Below are 20,257 nucleotides of genomic sequence, written 5' to 3'. Positions count from 1 at the left end.
ACTTCTCAGCCCCTAAAACAGTGAGAAATAAATTTCTGTTGTTTATGAGCCATCCAGTCTCTGGTATAATGCTGTGGCTATCTAAATAGACTGAGATACTGTCTTAATTCTAGAAACCATGGACTTACCTCCTTCATGTTCTTATTAGTGAAATTAGAGATCCTTTTTCTAGGAAGATCAATGGAATGATCCTCAGTATGATTACAAAAGTTGCGTTTTTTAACATTGTGGGTTTCAGATGCCATAATCTCTTAAATACCTAGACAAAAAATAAAAATAATAAACAGAAAATACAAAAAGCAAAAGAGCCTAATCTTTTCCTTAGCACACATAAAAACAGAACAGCTCTATGCTGCATAAAAGAGGCTTACAAGTACAGCAGAGGACATAAAGGCATACCTCAATTTATTGCACTTCACAGATTTTTTTTTTAAACAAATTCAAAGTCTGTGGGAACCTTCCATCAAGGAAGTCCATTGGCACCATTTGTCCAGCATTTTGTTAACTTCGTGTCTGTGTCATATTTTGGTAATTCTCACAATATTTCATACCTCTCCATATTTGTTACAACGTTCTGTGATTAGGGCTCTTTGATGCTACTACTATAATTGTTTTTGAGCAATAAGATGTGTCCATATAAGGTAATAAACTTAATTGATAAATGTGTGTGCTCTGACTGCTCCACTGACCAGCAAGTCCCATCTCTCTCCCTATTCCCTAAGGCACAACAATATTGAAATTGGTTAATGAACAACCCTACCATGGCCTCTAAGTGTTCAAGTGAAAGGAAGAGTCACAAGTCTCTCCCCTTAAATCAAAAGCTAGAAATGATAAACCATAGTAAGGAGGGCATGTCAAAAAGTAAGAAGACTAAAAGCCAGGCCATGTGCACCAGTCAATTAAGCTGTGAATAGAAAAGAAAAGTTCTTGAAGGAAATAAAAAGTATCATTCCAGTGAACACATGAATGGTAAAGTGAAACAGCTTCATTGCTGATATGAAAAAGTTTTAGTGACCTGAATAGAAGTTCAAACTAGCCACAATATTCCTTTAGGCCAAAACGTATTCCAGAGCAGGGTCCTAACTCTTTTTAATTCTTTAAATGCTGAGAGGTAAAAAATCCAGAAGAAAAGTTTGAAGCTAGCAGAGGTTAATTCATGGTCGCAAAGAGTTGGACACGGCTGAGCGACTGAACTGAACTGAACTGAAGGGAAAAAGTCATCTCTCTGACACAGAAGTGCAAGGCGAAGCAGTAAGTGCTGTTGCAGAACTACAGCAAGTTATCCAGAAGGATCTAGCTAATTGGCTATACTAAATGACAGATTTTTCTATGGAGATGAAACGGCCTTCTGTTGGAAGAATTTGCCATCTAGGACTTTTATAGCTAGGAGAGAAGTCAAACCTTATCTTCAAAATTTCAAAGGACAGTTTGGCTGTCTTGTTAGGGGCTAACGTGTTTGATGACTTTAAGCTGAAGACAATGCTCATTTACCATTCCCCAAATCCTAGGGCCCTTAAGAACTATGCTAAATCAACTCTACCTGTGCTCTCTAAGTGGAACAAAAAAGCCTGGATGAAAGCACATCTGTTTACAACATGGTTTACTGAAGTTTATAAGCCCACTGTTGAGACTGACTGCTCAGGTAAAAAAAAAAAAAAAAAAGACTTCTTTCAAAATATTACTGCTCATCCACAATGCACCTGGTCACCCAAGAGCTCTGATGGAGATATACGATGAGATTCATGTTGTCTTCATGCCTAACACAACAACCATTCTGCAATCGTCTACGGACCATGAAGCAATTTTCACTTTCAAGTATAATTACTTAAAAAAATATATTTTGGAAGGCTACACAGCAGAGTAAACTGAAAACCTTCTGGAAGAGATTCACCATTCTAGACACCATTGCAAAACATTCTTGATTCATGGGAAGTCAAAATATCAACAATAACAGGATTTTGGAGGAGTTGATTCCAACCCTAATGGACAACTTTGAGGGGTTCAAGACTTCAGAAGAGGAAGTAACTACAGATGCGGTAGAAATAGCAAAAGGACTGGAATTAGAAGTGGAGCTGGAAGATGTGACTGGATTGCTGCAATTTCACAATAAAACTAACAGATGAGGGGCTGCTTTTTCTGGATGAGCAAAGAAAGCAGGTCCTTGAGATGGAATCAACTCTTGGTGAAGATGCTGTGGAAACTGTTGAAATGACACAAAATAATTTAGAATATTGCACAAACTTAGTTGATAAAGCAGTGGCAGGATTTGAGAGGACTGACACCAATTTTGAAAGAAGTTCAGCTGTGGGTAAAGTGCTACGAAACAGCACTGCATGCCAGAGAAACTGTGAAGGGAAGAGTGAATCAGTGTGGCAAATTTCACTGCTGTCTTATTTAGGAAATCGTCACAGCCACTCCAACCTTCAGGATCCACCTCACTGATCAGTTAGTAGCCATCAACGTTGAGACAAGAACTTCCACCAGCTAAGAGATTATGACTTGTCGAAGGCTCCAATGATGGTTAGCATTTTTTTAGCACTGAAGTATTTTTATTTTATTTTTTTGACCAAATTGCACAACTTGCAAAATCTTATGTTCCCCATCTGGGTATGGAACCCACGCCCGATGCAGTGGAAGCACAAAGTCCTAATCACTAGACCACCAGGGAATTACCAGCAATAAAGAATTTTCAAGTTAAGGCATGTACATTTTGACATAATGTTATGGTACACTTAATGGACTACATGTAGTACAGTGTAAACTTTCATATACATTAGAAAACTAAAAAATTTGTGTGACTTGCTATATTAAGGTGGTCTGAAACCAAATCTGCAGTATCTCTGAGATATGAATGTAGTTCTAAGTTAAACATTTTTTAAAGCCTTAAACACAGAGGGAAGCACGAGGCAGGGCATTCCAGAAAATTACAATTCTGTTCTCTTTCTTAAATTGCAAACAGTTACAATAATATGGCATGTACTTTTGACAACACAACATGTCAATCTTCCCATTTTCCTTATCACAAGCCATGTATTAAATTTAAAGTTTATGAAATCAGGTCTAATAGTAGTGGTATCTTGACATTCAAACATATTCAAGCCTAAATTTCTGGAATCAAATCACTGGGTCATATACAACCTAAGCAGTCAGGGGACCCAAAATTGGATTATATATATCTGAGTTGTTTTATATCTAATTTTTAAATTTTTCTTTCATTCATGTAACTAGCTCTCCAGAGTTTTCTTCCACTTTTGAAAAAAATAACCCACACCTTGTTACTCCTCCAATTATATTCAAAGGGCGGAAAAAAGATGCTGTGACTTCATTTATGTAGGGGCTTTCCAGTTGGTGCTAGTGGTGAAGAATCCATCTACCAATGCAGGAAACACAAGAGATGCAGGTTTGATCCTTGGGTTGGGAAGATCCCCTGACATCCAAAATGGCAACCCACTCCAGAATTCATGGATGGAAAATCCCATGGATGGAGGAGCCTGGTGGGCTAGGACATGAGGCTGCAAAGAGCTAGACACAACTGAGTTGTTTTTATTTCCATTTATGTAATAGAGGAAATTAGTAATTTTCCCATTTGCACTCAAGTTTCACACAGCAAATTTATTTCAGGTCATGGCCTGAAACCCAAGTTTCTCCCTCATCTTTTCTTTATACATCTACTGAGTATTCACTATATGCCAGGCCAGATGGAGGTCTTGTTCTACCGAATCATTTAGGAAGCTTTTTGAAAATACATCTTTCTGGGCCTAATTTCATGAAAACTACTATTTATTTAATGGCCATACTGCATAGCTGGTGGGATCTTAGATCCCCAACCAGGAATAGAACTTGGGCCTTCAGCAGTAAGTCTGGAGTCATTAACCACTGGGCCACCACGGAGTTCCCCTGGACCCTAATTTCAGCCTATAACTCAGCAGGTATCAGGGAAAAAGCCCAAAGCAAGTATACATTTAGGAAGCCCCACAGGTATTTCCAATGCACATTCTTAGTTAAAAAAAAAATTGACTTAGTTGAACTGAATTTTCCAAAAATATGTACAAACACATGAAATTCTGCCATCAATTTCAAGGTATTCTAAAATTTATTGCTGCTAATTCATGGACAGCCCATCCACTTGTGCCCTCAAGTTCAGGAACCTCTAGTATAAGACTTTTATTAAAGCAAATAAATGACTGCAGTAATACAATAAGCACATTGACAGAGGGGCACCCATGCAAGTCAGCAAAGCTCCAGTGAGGAGAGTCTTCTAGGGCAAACAGCACACTGAGAAAACAGCACGTGCAGAACTGAAAGGCATGAGCAACATGAACTGTTTGGCAATCTCTTAAGTAGATGCATGTGACTACAGCTTAGGCTGGGGGCGAGCTGCAGTGGAGTCATAAGTGAGGCTGGAGAGACAGGCAGAAACAAGACGGTAAAGGATCTTGGCCACAGGGTTGTTTTCTTTTTTTGTAAGGGGACTTTTAAAGATGATGGACTGAACACATGCAATTACATTTACCTTTCCCTGAAATCCTATTACAATGACAGTAAGGAAGATTTTAAAGGCATAACCGCCAAAAGGACAAAGAACAGAAGATGAGGTGATGACAACAACATTTTGGAAACGCAAAGCTTTAGGGATAAGAAACAGCAGATCTGAGAAAGCCAAACCCTAAAGCATCAGTGAGGAAAGATGAAAAGCAGAATCCTCCAAAGGTTTAGAAACTGGCAATACTGAGGGCCTTAAGAAGAGGGATAAAGGTGCACTTGGAAACAAGTACAATGAATGAACATCCATTTAAGACACAGAGTCCTAGATCTCCTTCCCCATTCCAGTAAAAGTCTGGAGCTTTACCATGTGGAAAATCTAAAACAGTCTTTGCGATAGGAAACATTAGGCACAAATGAGGGTGAGAGGAACATTTTCTAAACAGGGGGATCAAGTGAAAGTTTACATATTAAATGTTAAGACCGCTAACTTTCTACCACTTGCCTCACAGAGGCTTGCAGCCAGGCTTAAATACTCCAGAGAAGAGTATAGAAGATGTTTCTTTGGGAACTCTAGTTAGTCCCAGAGGAAAACACACACAAACACCCCTAAAAATACTGACATCAGTGATGGTCAAAGTCCCCAAAGAACTGTTTTATGTTTTGATTATGGTGGTAATTAGGATAAATTTCTCCTGTATGTAAAATACCTCAATAAACCCAACTTTCAAAAAAATCCTCACGAGATAAGAATAAACTGCATCCATGAAACACAAATGAGACAAAAACAAACTGACAAAGACTCTTGGAAATTAAAAATAGGATGTAGTAATTAAGCTGGCAGAAAAACTCAACTGAAGTTGGAAACAAAGTTGAGGGTATCTCCTAAAACTTAGGGTAAAAAGACTAAAATATACACATATGTACAAAAAACCCAGATTAGCTTATAGGCAGCAACATCCAAATAAATAGAATTTCAGAAAGAATACAGAAAAAACCCAAAGAGGAAATCAAAGAAATAACTGAAAACTGTTCATGGTTGAAGAACATGAATTCTCAAATCGCAGGCACACACTAACGGTCAGCACTGCAGATGGAAACAGACCCGCAAGGCACATCACTGTCACATTTCAGAGCACCAGGAAAGCCAGACAACAACGAACAAATTAGCACCCCCTACCAAACCCAAAGCAAGTCAAGCACAAATGGTAAAGACAGAACAATACCTTCAAAATTCTTAGGAAGCTTAAATTTTTATATCTTAACTAAACATCACCTGAGTGCAAATGCAGAAAATAAAAATCTTCAGAAACTCCAAGTTCCAAAAACGAATTCTTCCTATACCAATCTGAGAAGTCATAGGAAAAAATTAGAAATACAAGAAATGGAGAGCCAGCAGGGGAAAATGACAAGAACCATTCTCATGATGATTATGAAGAAAGATCCCATGATGAAGGCTGTGCACCAGAAGCACACAGCAACTGGATCAGGTTAGCAGACTGAAGGGAGAAGTCCTCACATAGGTGAAACTGATTTATTATACCTGGGCCTATTAGAGAAGAGAGGGAGAGAACTGAGGGAGAGTCCCAAGGCAGCGGCGCATGTATCGAGTACTAAAACAAAAGAACTGTCAACCCAGAATTTCCTGTGTGGAAGAAATATCCTTCAGGGGTGAAGGAGAAACCAAGACATTATCAGATAAAAGGAAATTAAAGAAGGAATCTTAGAACAACAGGGAGATAAAACAAAAATGATAACGTTAAATTATGTTTGAGGGTTGAAACAAAAATTATAACACTATTTGATGTGGTTCAAAATACATGTAGTGGAAAGTTTTAAGACAATTATGTTGTAGGGAAAGACAAAGAGACGTAAAGGGAGGTAAAGTTTCTGCATTTCACTCAAGCAGACTATGATAAAATACAGATGTGTAATATAATACCTAGAACTATTTGCTAGAAGCTACTGCTACTGCTATATCAAGAAATACACTAAAAAGAATATAGATAAATCAAGATGTAATGTTTAAAATGTGTTCAAATAATTCATAGAAAGGCAAGAAAAAGAGAAACAGAAGATATTTGAAATGGGAAATATAATTAGTACTTTTCAATTCAAGATCTCAAAATTGTTTACCAGTCTTCCTTAATAAGGTAGAATATTCTGGTCACCAACGTTAGACAAATTGTCTTCCCTCTGCACTCGGAAATAAGTTTCTTTCAGCTAAACTACAGATAAAAACATGGAGCCAGAGGATGGGATCAGGTTTAAAGTCAGTCAGGTTTAAATATTAAAGTGATAAGCTGGAGTAATAAATATACGGATAACTAAGGGGAAAGGGGAAGAGTGGGATGAACTGGGAGACTGGGATTGGCATACATACACTACTGACACTCTGTATAAATTAGATTAACTAATGAGAACCTACTGTGTAGCACAGGGAACTCAATTCAATGTTCTGTGGTGACCTGAATGGGAAGGAAACCCAAAAGACAGGGAATATATGTATGTGTGTACATATATATATAGTTGATCCACTTTGTTGTACAGAGAAAACCAACACAACACTGTAAAGCAACGATACTCCAATAAAAATTAAATTAAAAAAACAAACACACAAAAAGCCACAATGAGATATTGCATCACAACCACCTGTATGGCTGTAACAAAAATGACAACCAATAGCAAATGTTGAGAGGGATATGGAGAAACCGGCATTTCCACACATTGCTGTGGGAGTGTAAAATGGTAGTTTGGCAGTTTCCTAAAATGTTAAATATAGATTTACCGTGTTGTTGTTGTAGTTTAGTCGTTAAGTTGTGTCTGACTCTTTGTGACCCATGGACTGTAGCCCTCCAGGCTCCTCTATCCATGGAATTTCCTAGGCAAGAATACTGGAATGGGTTGCCATTTCCTCCTCCAATGCATCTCCCTAACCCAGGGATCAAACCTATGTCTCCTGCGTCTTCTGCACTACAAGTGGATTCTTTACCACTCAGCCACCAGGGAAGCACTAGATTTACTGTATGACCCAGCAATTTCACATCTACATATTTACTTGTGAGAAATCAAAGTTCTTCATTGTTTGTTCTTCAGTCGCCCAGTCGTGTCTGACTCTTTGCGATCTCATGGACCCCTTCAACATGCCAGGCCTCCCTGCCCCTCATCATCTCCTGAAGTTTGCCCAAGTTCATGTCCATTACATCGATGATACCATCCAGCCATCTCATCCTCTGATGCCCTCTTCTCCTTCTGCCCTCAATCTTTCCCAGCATCAAGGACTTTTCCATGAGTCAGCTGTTTGCATCAGATGACCAAAATACTGGAGTTTCAGCTTCAGCATCAGTCCTTCCAACGAGTATTCAGGGTTGATTTCTCTTAAGATTGACTGGTTTGACCCCCTTGCTGTCTAAGGGACTCTCAAGTCTTCTCCAGCACCATAGTTCAGAAGCATCAATTCTTCAGCCCTCCAGCTTCTTTACAGTGCATCTCTCACAACCATACGTGGCCACTGGGAACACCACAGCCTTGACTATACAAAACTTTGTCAGCCGGGTAATGTTTCTGCTTTTCAACACTCTAAGTGTGTCTTAGCTTCCCTGCCAATAAGCAATTGTCTTCCAATTTCATGGCAGCAGTCACCATCTGCAGTGATCTTAGAGCCCAAGAAGAGGAAAGCTGTCACTACTTCCACCTTTTCCCCTCTATTTGCCATGAAGTAATGGGGCCGGATGCCATGATCTTAGTTTTTTTAATACTTAGTTTTAAGCCGTCTCTTTCACTCTCCTTCACCCTCATCAAGAGGCTCTTTAGTTCCTCTTTGCTTTCTGTCCTCTGGCCATGGGAATTTCTAGGCAAGACAACTGGAGTGCGTTGCCATTTCCTCCTCCAAGGGATCTTCCTGACCCAGGGTCAAACCTGTATCTCCTACATCTCCTGCATTGTAGGCTGATTCTTTACCACTGAGCCACCAGCGAAGCCCTGGATTTACTGTATAACCCAGAAATTTCACTCCTACATACATACATACTCATGAGAAATGAAAGTTTATGTCCACACAAAAATGTGTGTGCAAATGTTTATAACAACATTATTCAGAACATCCAAAAAGTGGAAATGACCCAAATGTCTATCAACTGGTGGATAGAGAAACAAAAAGTACTATGTCTGGAAATCTGGAACATTACTCAGTAACAAAAAAGAAATGAAATACTAATACATGTCACAATATGTATGAACCCTGGGCTAAGTGAAAGAAGGCAAACACAAAAGACTATATATTACATGATTCCATTTATATGAAATGTCCATAAAAGTAAAATCTGTAGAGACAGAAAGTAGATTAGTGGTTGCCTAGGGCTGGATTGGGAGTGGGAATAAACACAAATGGGCACAGGGCTCTTTGGTGGGCAATGGAGATATTCTAAAATTAGATTTGGGTTGGTAACTACATAATTCTATGTGTACTTATAAATAGTGAACTGTACATTTAAAATAGGTAAATCTTACAGTATATAAATTATACAAAAGTTTTAAAAAAAGAAAACAAATTATCAACATTGTAATAATAAAATCTCATTACAAAGAATCTTTACAGTATACATTCCATTTTGCTTTGTGTCATATGCATTTATTTGGTAGTAAATGATCAAGACCATCTCCAAGAAAGAGAAATGCAAAAAGGCAAAATGGTTGTCTGAGGAGGCCCTTACAAATAGCTGAGAAAAGAAGAGAAGCAAAAGGCAAAGGAGAAAAGGAAAGATATAATCATTTGAATGCAGAGTTCCAAAGAATAGCAAGGAGAGATAAAGCCTTCCTCAGTGATCAAAGCCAAGAAATAGAGGAAAAAGAATGGGAATGCCTAGAGAACTCTGCAAGAAAATCAGAGATACCAAAGGAACATTTCATGCAAAGATAGGCACAATGAAGGACAGAAATGGTATGGACCTAACAGAAGCAGAAGATATTAAGAAGAGGTGGCAAGAATACACTTACCCAAAAAAGATCTTCATGACCCAGATAACCACAATGGTGAAATCACTCACCTACAGCCAGAAATCCTGGAGTCTGAACTCAAGTGGGGCTTCAGTTCAGTTCAGTTCAATCACTCAGTCGTGTCTGACTCTGCGACCCCATGAATCGCAGCACACCAGGCCTCCCTGTCCATCACCAACTCCCAGAGTTCACTCAGACTCATGTCCATCGAGTTAGTGATGCCATCCAGCCATCTCATCCTCTGTCGTCCCCTTCTCCTCCTGCTCCCAATCCCTCCCAGCATCAGAGTCTTTTCCAATGAGTCAACTCTTCGCATGAGGTGGCCAAAGTACTGGAGTTTCAGCTTTAGCATCATTCCTTCCAAAGAAATCCCAGGGCTGATCTCCTTCAGAATGGACTGGGTGGATCTCCTTGCAGTCCAAGGGACTCTCAAGAGTCTTCTCCAACACCACAGTTCAAAAGCATCAATTCTTCGGCTCTCAGCCTTCTTCACAGTCCAACTCTCACATCCATACATGACCACAGGAAAAACCATAGCCTTGACTAGACGGACCTTTGTTGGCAAAGTAATGTCTCTGCTTTTGAATATGCTATCTGGGTTGGTCATAAAGCATCAATACAAACAAAGCTAGTGCAGGTGATGGAATTCCAGTTGAGCTATTTCAAATCCTAAAAGATGATGCTGTGAAAGTGCTGCACTGAATATGCCAGCAAATGTGGAAAACTCAGCAGTGGCCACAGGACTGGAAAAGGTCAGTTTTCATTCCAATCCCAAAGAAAGGCAATGCCAAAAAACATTCAAACTACTGCACAATCGCACTCATCTCACATGTTAGCAAAGTAAAGTTCAAAATTCTCCAAGCCAGGCTTCAACAGTATGTGAACCGTGAACGTCCAGATTTTCAAGCTGGATTTAGAAAACGCAGAGGAACCAGAGATCAAATTGACAACATCTCTTGGATCATCAAAAAAGCAAGAGAGTTCCAGAAAAACATCTACTTCTGCTTTATTGACTATGCCAAAGCTTTTGACTATGTGGATCACAACACACTGTGGAAAATTCTTAAAGAGATAGGAATACCAGAACACCTGATCTGCCTCCTGAGAAAACTGTATGCAGATCAAGAAGCAACAGTTAGAACTGGACATGGAACAACAGACTGGTTCAAATTGGAAAAGGAGTATGTCAACACTGTATATTGTCACCCTATTTATTTAACTTCTATGCAGAGTACATTATGTGAAATACCAGGCTGGATGAAGTGCAAGCTGGAATCAAGATTGCCAGGAGAAGTATCAATAACTTCATACACGCAAATGACACCACCCTTATGGCAGAAAGCGAAGAACTAAAGAGCCTCTTAATGAAAGTGAATAAGGACAGTAAAAAAGTTGACTTAAAACTCAACATTCAGAAAGCTAAATCATGGCATCTGGTCCCATCACTTCATGGCAAATAGGTGGGGACACAATGGAAACTGTGAGACTTTATTTTGAGAGGCTCCAAAATCACTGCAGACAGTGACTGCAGCCATGAAATTTGACGCTTGCTCCTTGAAAGAAAAGCTATAACGAACCTAGACAGCATATTAAAAAAGAGAGACATTACTTTGCCAAAAGAGGTCCGTCTAGTCAAAGGTATAATTTTTCCAGTAGTCATGTATGGATGTGAGAGTTGGACTATAAAGAAAGTTGAGCCCTGAAGATTTGATGCTTTTGAACTGTGGTGTTGGAGAAGACTCTTGAGAGTCCCTTGGACTGCAAGGAGATCCAACCAGTCCATCCTAAAGGAAATCAGTCCTGAACATTCATTGGAAGGACTGATGCTGAAGGTGAAACTCCAATACTTTGGCTACCTGATGCGAAGAACTGACTCATTAGAAAATACCCTGATGCTGGGAAAGATTGAAGGCAGGAGGAGAAGGGGATGGCAGAGGATGAGATGGTTGGATGGCATCACCGACTTGACGGATGTGAGTTTGAGCAAGCTTCAGGAGTTGGTGATGGACAGGGAAGCCTGGCATGCAGCAGTCCATGGGGTTGCAAAGAGTTAAGACAGGACTGAGCAACTGAACTGAACTTTCCTGGGCTATCACACAGGATTATACTTTTCCCCAAGAGCATTTAATAGTGTTATTCAAATAGCTAAAAGCACTTACTGAGGTTTCTAGGTGTTTCCTAAACTCCATTTGATAATACAAGCAAAGAGAATAATCTGAAGTAGGACTAAGAGTAGTCGAAAGCAGTGGTAAGAAACTGGAAAGGACACTCTTTTAATGAAAAAAAGAATAAAAGGAAACAGGCCTTAAGAGAATAAAAGCCAAGAGATAACTATTCTGAATTTGGATATAGGGGAGCATGTTTTCTTAAATCAAGACAATAAAGTGATTGCTTATGGGTATTTTCTTGAGAAGGTAGAAAAATGAGTGGCATTGTAGAAGAAGCTGAAGGGATGAATTCCTTTTCTGTTATATAATACTTATCTCCTACCATAAAGATGAAAAGGGGTCTATTAGGATAATCTTACAAAGGCTATCAAATCAAAAGACTAAATAATTTTAAATATTACTTAGATACTTCTCATCTACTCACAACAATGAGAAAAGCTCATCATACATAAATAAAACATGTCTGGACTTCTGTCTCCAATAAGTTACAGCTCAAGATCAAATGAACTTAAGCTTTCTTTTTACATCAGTATGCTACAGCATATCAATTATTTGCACTGTGTTTAACTCTGCAACTTAACTAGGCAATTTCATTCCTCATCTTGAAAACTTTGCATAGGTGTACATAGAATTATAATAATAATTATTCCTGGTATCCGTGATTCTCCTCCAATCACCACCATAGAATCACTCTCATCACAAAGAGCGTGAACTGTATTCCCTCAGAGTCTTGAGGCTTAAAACTCACCACTATTGTATAGTGCTGCTGCTGCTGCTAAGTCGCTTCAGTCGTGTCCGACTCTGTGCGACCCCAGAGACATCACCAGGCTCCCCCGTCCCTGGGATTCTCCAGGCAAGAACACTGGAGTGGGCTGCCATTTCCATCTCCAATGCATGAAAGTGAAAAGTGAAAGTGAAGTCGCTCAGTCGTGTCCGACTCTTCGCGACCTCCTGGACTGCAGCCTGCCAGGCTCCTCCGTCCATAGGATTTTCCAGGAAAGAGTACTGGAGTGGGGTGCCATTGCCTATTGTATAGTAGTTAGATATAAAGAGGCTTTCAAATTTAAAGCTTCAGCCTAATATTTTTTTTCCACCTAGAGAGATCAAGTAACTTGCCCAAAGGCACTTAGCTAGCTAGTGGCAGAATGTAGGGCACAGAATCTATGCTATTCTACCACATCTTTGATTTCACTAACTGAATCCAATTCATTCCCAACTACAAGAGAGTCACCATTTTCAATTCTAAATAGTCAAATAAGATGAGAGTGCCAATTTTTCTGAGGAGATGACAAGAGAGGGACAAATGAACAAACTATAATGGAGCCTTCCCTTCCCTTATCCTATAAGGGCAACCTTTTTTCTCTCTTCCAGGGCCCATTAGGGAGTTTAAAGGGCTTAAAGACAAATCAGAGGTTTCCCCAAGAGACAGATGCCACACACAAAATGAAAAGGAAAATGAACATGGACTTTTTCCCTCAAGAATTTCAGTGCAGGAGAGAGGGACAGAAGGTAAATTGAGATTTTATGGGGCAGTCTTTAGGGCCTGGAGATGCTGATTCTTTCCCCCTAAATTCAGTTATCAGACTCTAAATAAATGCTTTGGTATCGTAAGTCAAATAATGGAATTTGGATCAGGTTAAAAAACAAGGTGATAAAAAAGGAATTGAGAATGCCAAAACTGACTGAAATGGGATCAGTTACTTACTACTGAATATTAAAAACACTATTTTCAAATAATGTCTTGTGAAGTGGAAGAATAATAAAAAAATAACAGTATTATAAAAGGCAGGATAGAAAATTAAAAGTACAGTATAATTCTGGCTTTTCAAAAGGTATATGTATATAATCAATACATTCAAAAGAGCTCTATCAAACATTAATAGAAGTTATTTATGCTGGTAGAATTACAGCTAAGTTTTTTTCCCTTCATTTACACACTTCTCTATTTTCTACTATGACTATGAAATATTTTCAGTTTGAATAATATTCTAACTTAAGGGGGTTATAAAAAGAAGTCTTATGAAAAAGCAGCTAAATTATTTAAGTACCTTATAGTAAAAAAGTGAGAAAGGTCTAAGTGTCAACACAAAGAGGTAACATTTCATAGGAATTTAACTTTTCCAAAATTAGGGCAAGGCCATCCAACTTTCTGAGTTCTGGCCTTCTCACTTCACTTAGGACTTAGCTCCCACACACACTTTTTTATCTTCAGTGTCTCCCTTTGAACTGATTCTTCTCTTCTGCTTTCAAACTTGCTCAGGTTTCCCCTATCAACTTCTATACTCTTTCTCTACCTCTCTTTCCTGCCAAATTTCTACAACGAGTGCTTTTTAGTTTCCATTTTCTCTTTAACCCTTTAGAGCCTTGCTTTTATTCTGCCCTCTTATCAGAAAAAAACAAAAACAACTGTATCTTCAAGGTTACTTGAAGCTATAAGGGAGCCTTTTGGACCACCGATGATGCCCACTGAGGTCAGCCAAGCCAACTCCACAGACTTTGCTCGTTCTTCATCACCACCATCAGCTTTTTCATCACTTCACCCTCAGGCCCTCCATCTCCCTGTTCGCAGGACACAGCACTACCTTGATTCTCCTTGTTCCCTTACTCCTTTCTGACAACTTTTCCTTTATCAACTCTCTCCTCTCTACACTAAAATTGGAAAAATAGGCTTTCACAGCTTCAGTTTTTTCCATAGGTCCAGGCTCTCCTCTAACTTCTATGTATTTGACTTCCTGATCTACCACTGCTAGGTCCAAGTCAACACACCTAGAACAAACCTCTCTGATCTCTTCCAATGGTGGGCCAAATGGCTCCCCTCCTAGCTACCAAATATTAAATTACTAGCATCAAATTTCTCTCAGACTGGAAACCTAGGAGTTATTTTGACTCCTCGCTCCTTCCTTTGAATCAATCACTAAGTCGTTTGTTTTTTTCTTTTTCTTTTTTTTGGTCACTCCTTAGTATGCAGGACCTCAGTTTCCAGAGCAGGGACTGAAGCCAAGCCCCTTACAGTAGAAGCGTGCAGTCCTAACCCTGGACTGTCAGGGAGGTCCCAATCATGATGTCTTCTTGAATCTTTCTTCAAAGTATTTCATGGATCCATTTGGACCTTTCATTTTCCACTGTCAGAACACTAGGCCAATCACTTCAAACCTACTTACTGTATGGATTATTTGATTTTCTTGCCTTCAGTCTCTCCAGTCCCTACAAATCAGTCTTTGCAAGCTATGATGTTGATAGTAAAATCCCTAAATCTCTAAAAATTTCCTACTGTTTACTACAGAATTTCCCAAATTATGTTTAGAGTATCCACATAGATTTTATGGAATATTTTACTCTGTTTACATAAGTTTAGATTTGTTAGATGTTAAATTACTGCTTGGAAATTAGTTAAATACATTAAAAAGGCTCTGAGGGACCCTGAAAATTTTATTTAACTGATTCCCAAACTCGACCACCATCCTACTTCTTAAAAAAATTTAAAATTTTGACCAATACATGTAAAATTTGAAAGATGCTGATGTTCCAAGAAAGAGTTTGCAGAATTGATTTACTACATCAAGACTAAACTATTTATCTAAATATTGAAGGCCTCCATAATCATAATAATAGTATTATATATAACCATCCTAATGATACTATTAGAGATTAATAATTTTTTTAATTTAAGGAAAGCTGAGCAAAATATTCCTTACTATATTTTTTTACATGGAGGAAAGGGAGGTTTTCTGTTGAGGGAGGGAGGTTTCATCGCAACAGTGTTAATGAAATAATGGTAATATAATTAAAAATAATAGCACCCTTTATCAAAAGCTTACCACATGCTAGCCATAGGCACTGTAGTTACATCATATTACACCCTTTCTATAGTCTAGAAAACTGAAGGACAGAAAGATTATACAATTTGTCAAACAGCAAAAAAGCAGTAAGAGTTAGGACTAGAACTCAGGCATTCTGTCACCACTGCCTCCACTCTTAACCAATACACTAAACTGTGTCTCAACTAGTAGGAGTTATTAAGAGTAAATGTAGAGAGAGACAACGCACATTTTAATCACTTTCAATCTCGTGATCAACAGATCAGAATTTATTCTATTCTCAATCAGTTTTCTCAAACACAAAATAAGACTGTTGCAAAGTTCAAAATAAGATTACATGCAAGTTACTACTGCTATTATCACTCATATTTATGTTAAGTGTAAATATATATGACTGGTATTTTGGAAGGCAAATCTGACAAAACTGTAGAGCAATGAACTATGACCGTATCTTGTCACCCAGTTTACAACAACCATACAACTTATCATGCAAGCCAGGACACATTTGAGAATAAAAGAAAATACAACTAAAAATTATTATGGGTCAAGAAGCATAAACCATCCCAAGCAAATCTGGATGTATGGTCACCCTCATCTTGGCCCAGTTAAAACGTTTAGTTTTCTAGATTTATTTTCTGTATCAACTACTCAGTAATAAAAAAGGAAAAAAATTATTGAAAAACATGATGTATGAGTAAGTTTCAAATGCATTATGCTAAATGAGAGAGACATTCAAAAGGCTATATACTATACTTCATTTTTGACCTTCTAGAAAAAGCAAAATTACAGGGAAACAAAAATACCAATTTTTTGCCAAAGTCTGGAAGAAGGGAGATGTTACTACAAAGGGATTAAGAGGGTACTTTTCGTGGTGAGGGACATGCTCTATACCTGACTGTGGTAGTATTTATACATCTGTGCATATGTCAAAGACCACATAAATAATATCTCAATAACCTGACTTGAAAAAACTGGGGTGCAGAGCACATGTCATTATGAGCTTTTCACTAGGCTCCTTGGATACTAAGAACTCACTTGATGGAACTGAGAAATAAGGCTCACTGGGCTCACATCCATTCTTTTTTCGCCAAGAAACTGAGGTCCACACTTCAGGCCTAGAGGTTCCAGAAACATTCTTCAAAGCATCTGGAATATGTATCTGTTTGACAGGTGATTACTGAGGCCTGCCCTTCTGGCTTTCTCTATATTCTACTCATCCATGTGGGCTGTATCCAGCCCTGAGGACACAAGATGCCCTCGATGCCTTCCCAGTGCAATGATGCAAGGTGACTGCCCTCACTTGGAGGCCAAAGGAAGTTAAAATCTTAACCTGCAAAGACCTCCAGGCACCTTCTGCCGCACTCAGCTGTCTAGAAATCTTTCTGCTCACTATGCAGTAGGAATTACAACTCACCATCTGGGTGAAAATTTAAAGACTTATTCAACCTTAAAGGTAAGTGTAGCAGTAGGAATTACAACTCACCATCTGGGTGAAAATTTAAAGACTCATTCAACCTTAAAGGTAAGTGTAGCTAAAAGATTAGGTCAAACAGACCCATGTTCATCTTCCCAGCTTTCCCACTTACCCAGCTACTTGGGAATGTCTGAGCCTCATTTTACCCTTCTATCAAAGTGAAAATGTATGTGTATTTACCTGCTTGACTCCAAAATTAGAAAACCTGCAGACAGGAAGATCTAAATATATAAAGCAAATATCAATAGACATAAAGGGAGAAACTGAGAATGTGGTATCGGGACTTCAACACCCTCATTTACATCAATGTACAAGATCATCCAGACAAACTCAACAGAGCAACAGGGAGCATATTAGTATCATCATGATCAAAGTATACTAGTTTTTAAGGTTAATTTTTTAAATAATTAAAGACAAGTAAGCTATGTATTCAATTCAACATGCATTTACTGAGAACCCACTATGTGTCAAGATTGATGTGTTGCCTGGACTTCCCTGGCAGTCCAGTGGTTAAGACTCCATGCTTCCATTGCAGGGGGAGAGGGTCTGATCCTGAGTTGGAGAACTAAGATCCCACATACTGTGTGGCCAAAAAAAAAAAAAGTATACACCTTATTTCTCAAGAAGTTCATAGCCTGGTGGGAAAGAAAGTCAATAAATATAAAACAATTAAGAGCTATAAAATAAAAATAGCACAGACTGCTTAAAAGGAAAAAAAAAAAAAAAAAAAACAGCAGTAGCAGCACATCTAAGGTGAGGGGCAGTGAAATACACAGAAATATGTCTCAGGTTACACTAGATCTAAGTCCTAAAGAAAAACAAGAAATTGTGAAAATGAAATGAAGGAAAGCTCCTATTAATGAACCATTGTAAAAACAAAATAAACTTATGAACTCAAAAATCAGTATCGAGAGCTTTCCTTATTTCTGTATTGTCAGTTCTCCTTCAAAAATGGTTATTCAATTTGAACATGAATAGAAAGCAAAAAATAGATTCAGAAGCTGATGGAAAACTTCACAATGGATAAATCAGGTTGACAATATCCAAATCACTAATCAACTTTAACATTACAAAGGAGGCAACCAAACATTATATGCCTCCTGATGTCCCAATGACGTGATACGTACAACAAGAAATACTACAAAACACTACTATTAAGTATTCTTGTCAAAAAACCTAACTATATTTAACCTGAGTGCAAGCCTCAATTATCTGTTACCAACTACCAGTTTAGAGGAAATACAGAGAGGAACCCACTAAGCACTATAAGGATGGAATTAGAAAATATCCAGAATATAGAAATTTTTTAGGGCATAAAACTCAGTTTCCTCAACAAATACTTTGCAAGGAAAAAAAGAGGAGGAATCTGCATATTAAGAGAGGCTGTATCAACCAAATATATCTGTCCTACTTTTAAAAACTGTTAAGATGTGTAAGAATCAGGGAAATTTGAATATCAACTGGATATGTGATGTTAAGAATAATTATTTATAACTCTAAAGTATAAGTAACATGGCTCAGATGGCAAAGAATCCGCCTGCAATGCAGGAGACCCAGGTTCAATCCCTTAGAGAAGGGCATGGCAACCCACTCCAGTATTCTTGCCTGGAGAATTCCACGGACAGACGAGCCTGGCCGGCTACAGTCCATGGGGTCGGAAAGAGTCGGGACACGACTGAGCAACTACACTTTCACTTTCAAACTTCACACATTTAAAGTGTATGTATGGGATTTCCCTGGTGGTTCAGTGGTAAATAATTTGTCTGCCAATATTGGGGACACGGGCTTGTGTCCAAGAAGATCCCACATGCCATGAGGCAACTAAGCCCGTGTGCCACAACTACTGAGCCCACACACTCTAGAGCCCATGCTCTGCAAGACAGAAGCCACCGCAACAAGATGCCTGGGCACCACAAGCAGAGAGAACCCACACACGGCTAAGACCCAGTGAGGTCAAAAAACTTTAAATAAAAAGTTATAAAAAAATAAAAGTGTACGTACATATACCGCCATTAAACCATTATCAATAGTGACTCTTTCACCTTCAAAAATTTCCTCTGTTCCTTTTTAATCTCTCCCCAACCACTTGATCTGCTTTCTGTCACTATAAGCTATTTTACATTTTCTAGAATTTATGTAAACAGACTCATAGAGTATATACTCTCTTTTTTGGAAGGGGATAGTTTCTTTCATTCAACATAATTATTTTGAGAATAATCTATGCTATATATACATAGTCTATTCTTTTTTATTGCAGAGAAGTATGGATATCCACAATTTGTTTATCCATTTATCTGCTAATAGCTATTTGGATTGTTTACAGTTTTGGCTATTACTAATAAAATTGCTATGAATAGTCATGTACAAGTCTCAGGATGAACAGATACTTTCATTTCTCTTGGGAAAAGACCTAAGGAATGGAAAAGCTATTATGGAAGGTGTTGTTTAACTTTACAACAAAATCACCAATGTTTTTTACACTATTTTACATTCCCAACAGTATATGAGAATAAGACATTATTAATTATTTCTAGTTGAATCATACTGTGGTTACATCTTTTTTTAAATGAGTCTTTCAGAGATATATACATCATACCATGAAAAGAGATGATGTATAGGATTTGCAAAGAGAAAGAAAATCAGCGAAACAAGAAATGTTAGTAACTGCTGAACCTGGGTAACTGAGATGTTCATACCACCATCCTCTCTATTTTTCTATGTGATTAAACTTTTATGTTATAAGAACTAGTGACTCAAAAAGCAAAGCTTATATGTGGGCTATATATATTGCAATGTTCTCAAAGACACAGTTAAAATGGTATGTCCTTGTTCTTTGGGCTAGAGGTGGTATTCCTTTAGTGACTATAGATGCAGTCAGCTTTGTCTCAGCAGTAATACCGTCCTTCAATTAAAAATAAATAAATAAATGAAAATAACACTGTGAAAGTCGGGTGGGGTGGGAGGAGACAGAAACAAAAACAACTGTCCCTCCCTCCCTCCCCAATCCTGGATTTGGCAGCAAATGAAGCCTGCTGCATAAAAAGAAAAAAAAAAAATCAGAAATAAACACTGATAAAAATTATCTCTCACTTTACAATATTCCATGAAACACTGAATGCTTCTACAGAGGTGAACTGCACAGGTGGGGGCAGCTGAGAAAGTTTTATTTTATATTCCCTTTATACTAAATTTTGCATTTCATGCAAATGTTACTTAGTTTAAAACAAATTAAAATTAAAAATTTTATTTTAATACTAATAATTCAACCACCAAATAATACTCTGGTGTTTTTTTTCTTATGCAGTTAGTTTTGTATGTTG

The 20,257-nt window shown here is 38.1% G+C and overlaps 1 protein-coding gene across 1 annotated transcript in view; it reads right to left on the bottom strand.

Moving 5' to 3' along the window:
- The window catches only part of KATNBL1 (katanin regulatory subunit B1 like 1), a 51,369-nt gene that overhangs the window by 16,661 nt on the left and 14,451 nt on the right, over positions 1-20,257 (bottom strand). Inside the window, exon 2 of the mRNA XM_027553452.1 lies at positions 129-259. Coding sequence (XP_027409253.1) covers positions 129-245 — 117 coding nt within the window. The 5' untranslated portion in view covers positions 246-259. The remainder of the gene's footprint in view (positions 1-128; positions 260-20,257) is intronic.

The sequence above is a fragment of the Bos indicus x Bos taurus genome, chromosome 10 (assembly GCF_003369695.1).
Source record: "Bos indicus x Bos taurus breed Angus x Brahman F1 hybrid chromosome 10, Bos_hybrid_MaternalHap_v2.0, whole genome shotgun sequence".
NCBI classification, from domain to species: Eukaryota; Metazoa; Chordata; class Mammalia; order Artiodactyla; family Bovidae; genus Bos; species Bos indicus x Bos taurus.
The sequence above is the reverse complement of the archived record's forward strand: the minus strand, read 5'-3'. Positions and strand labels throughout refer to the sequence as shown.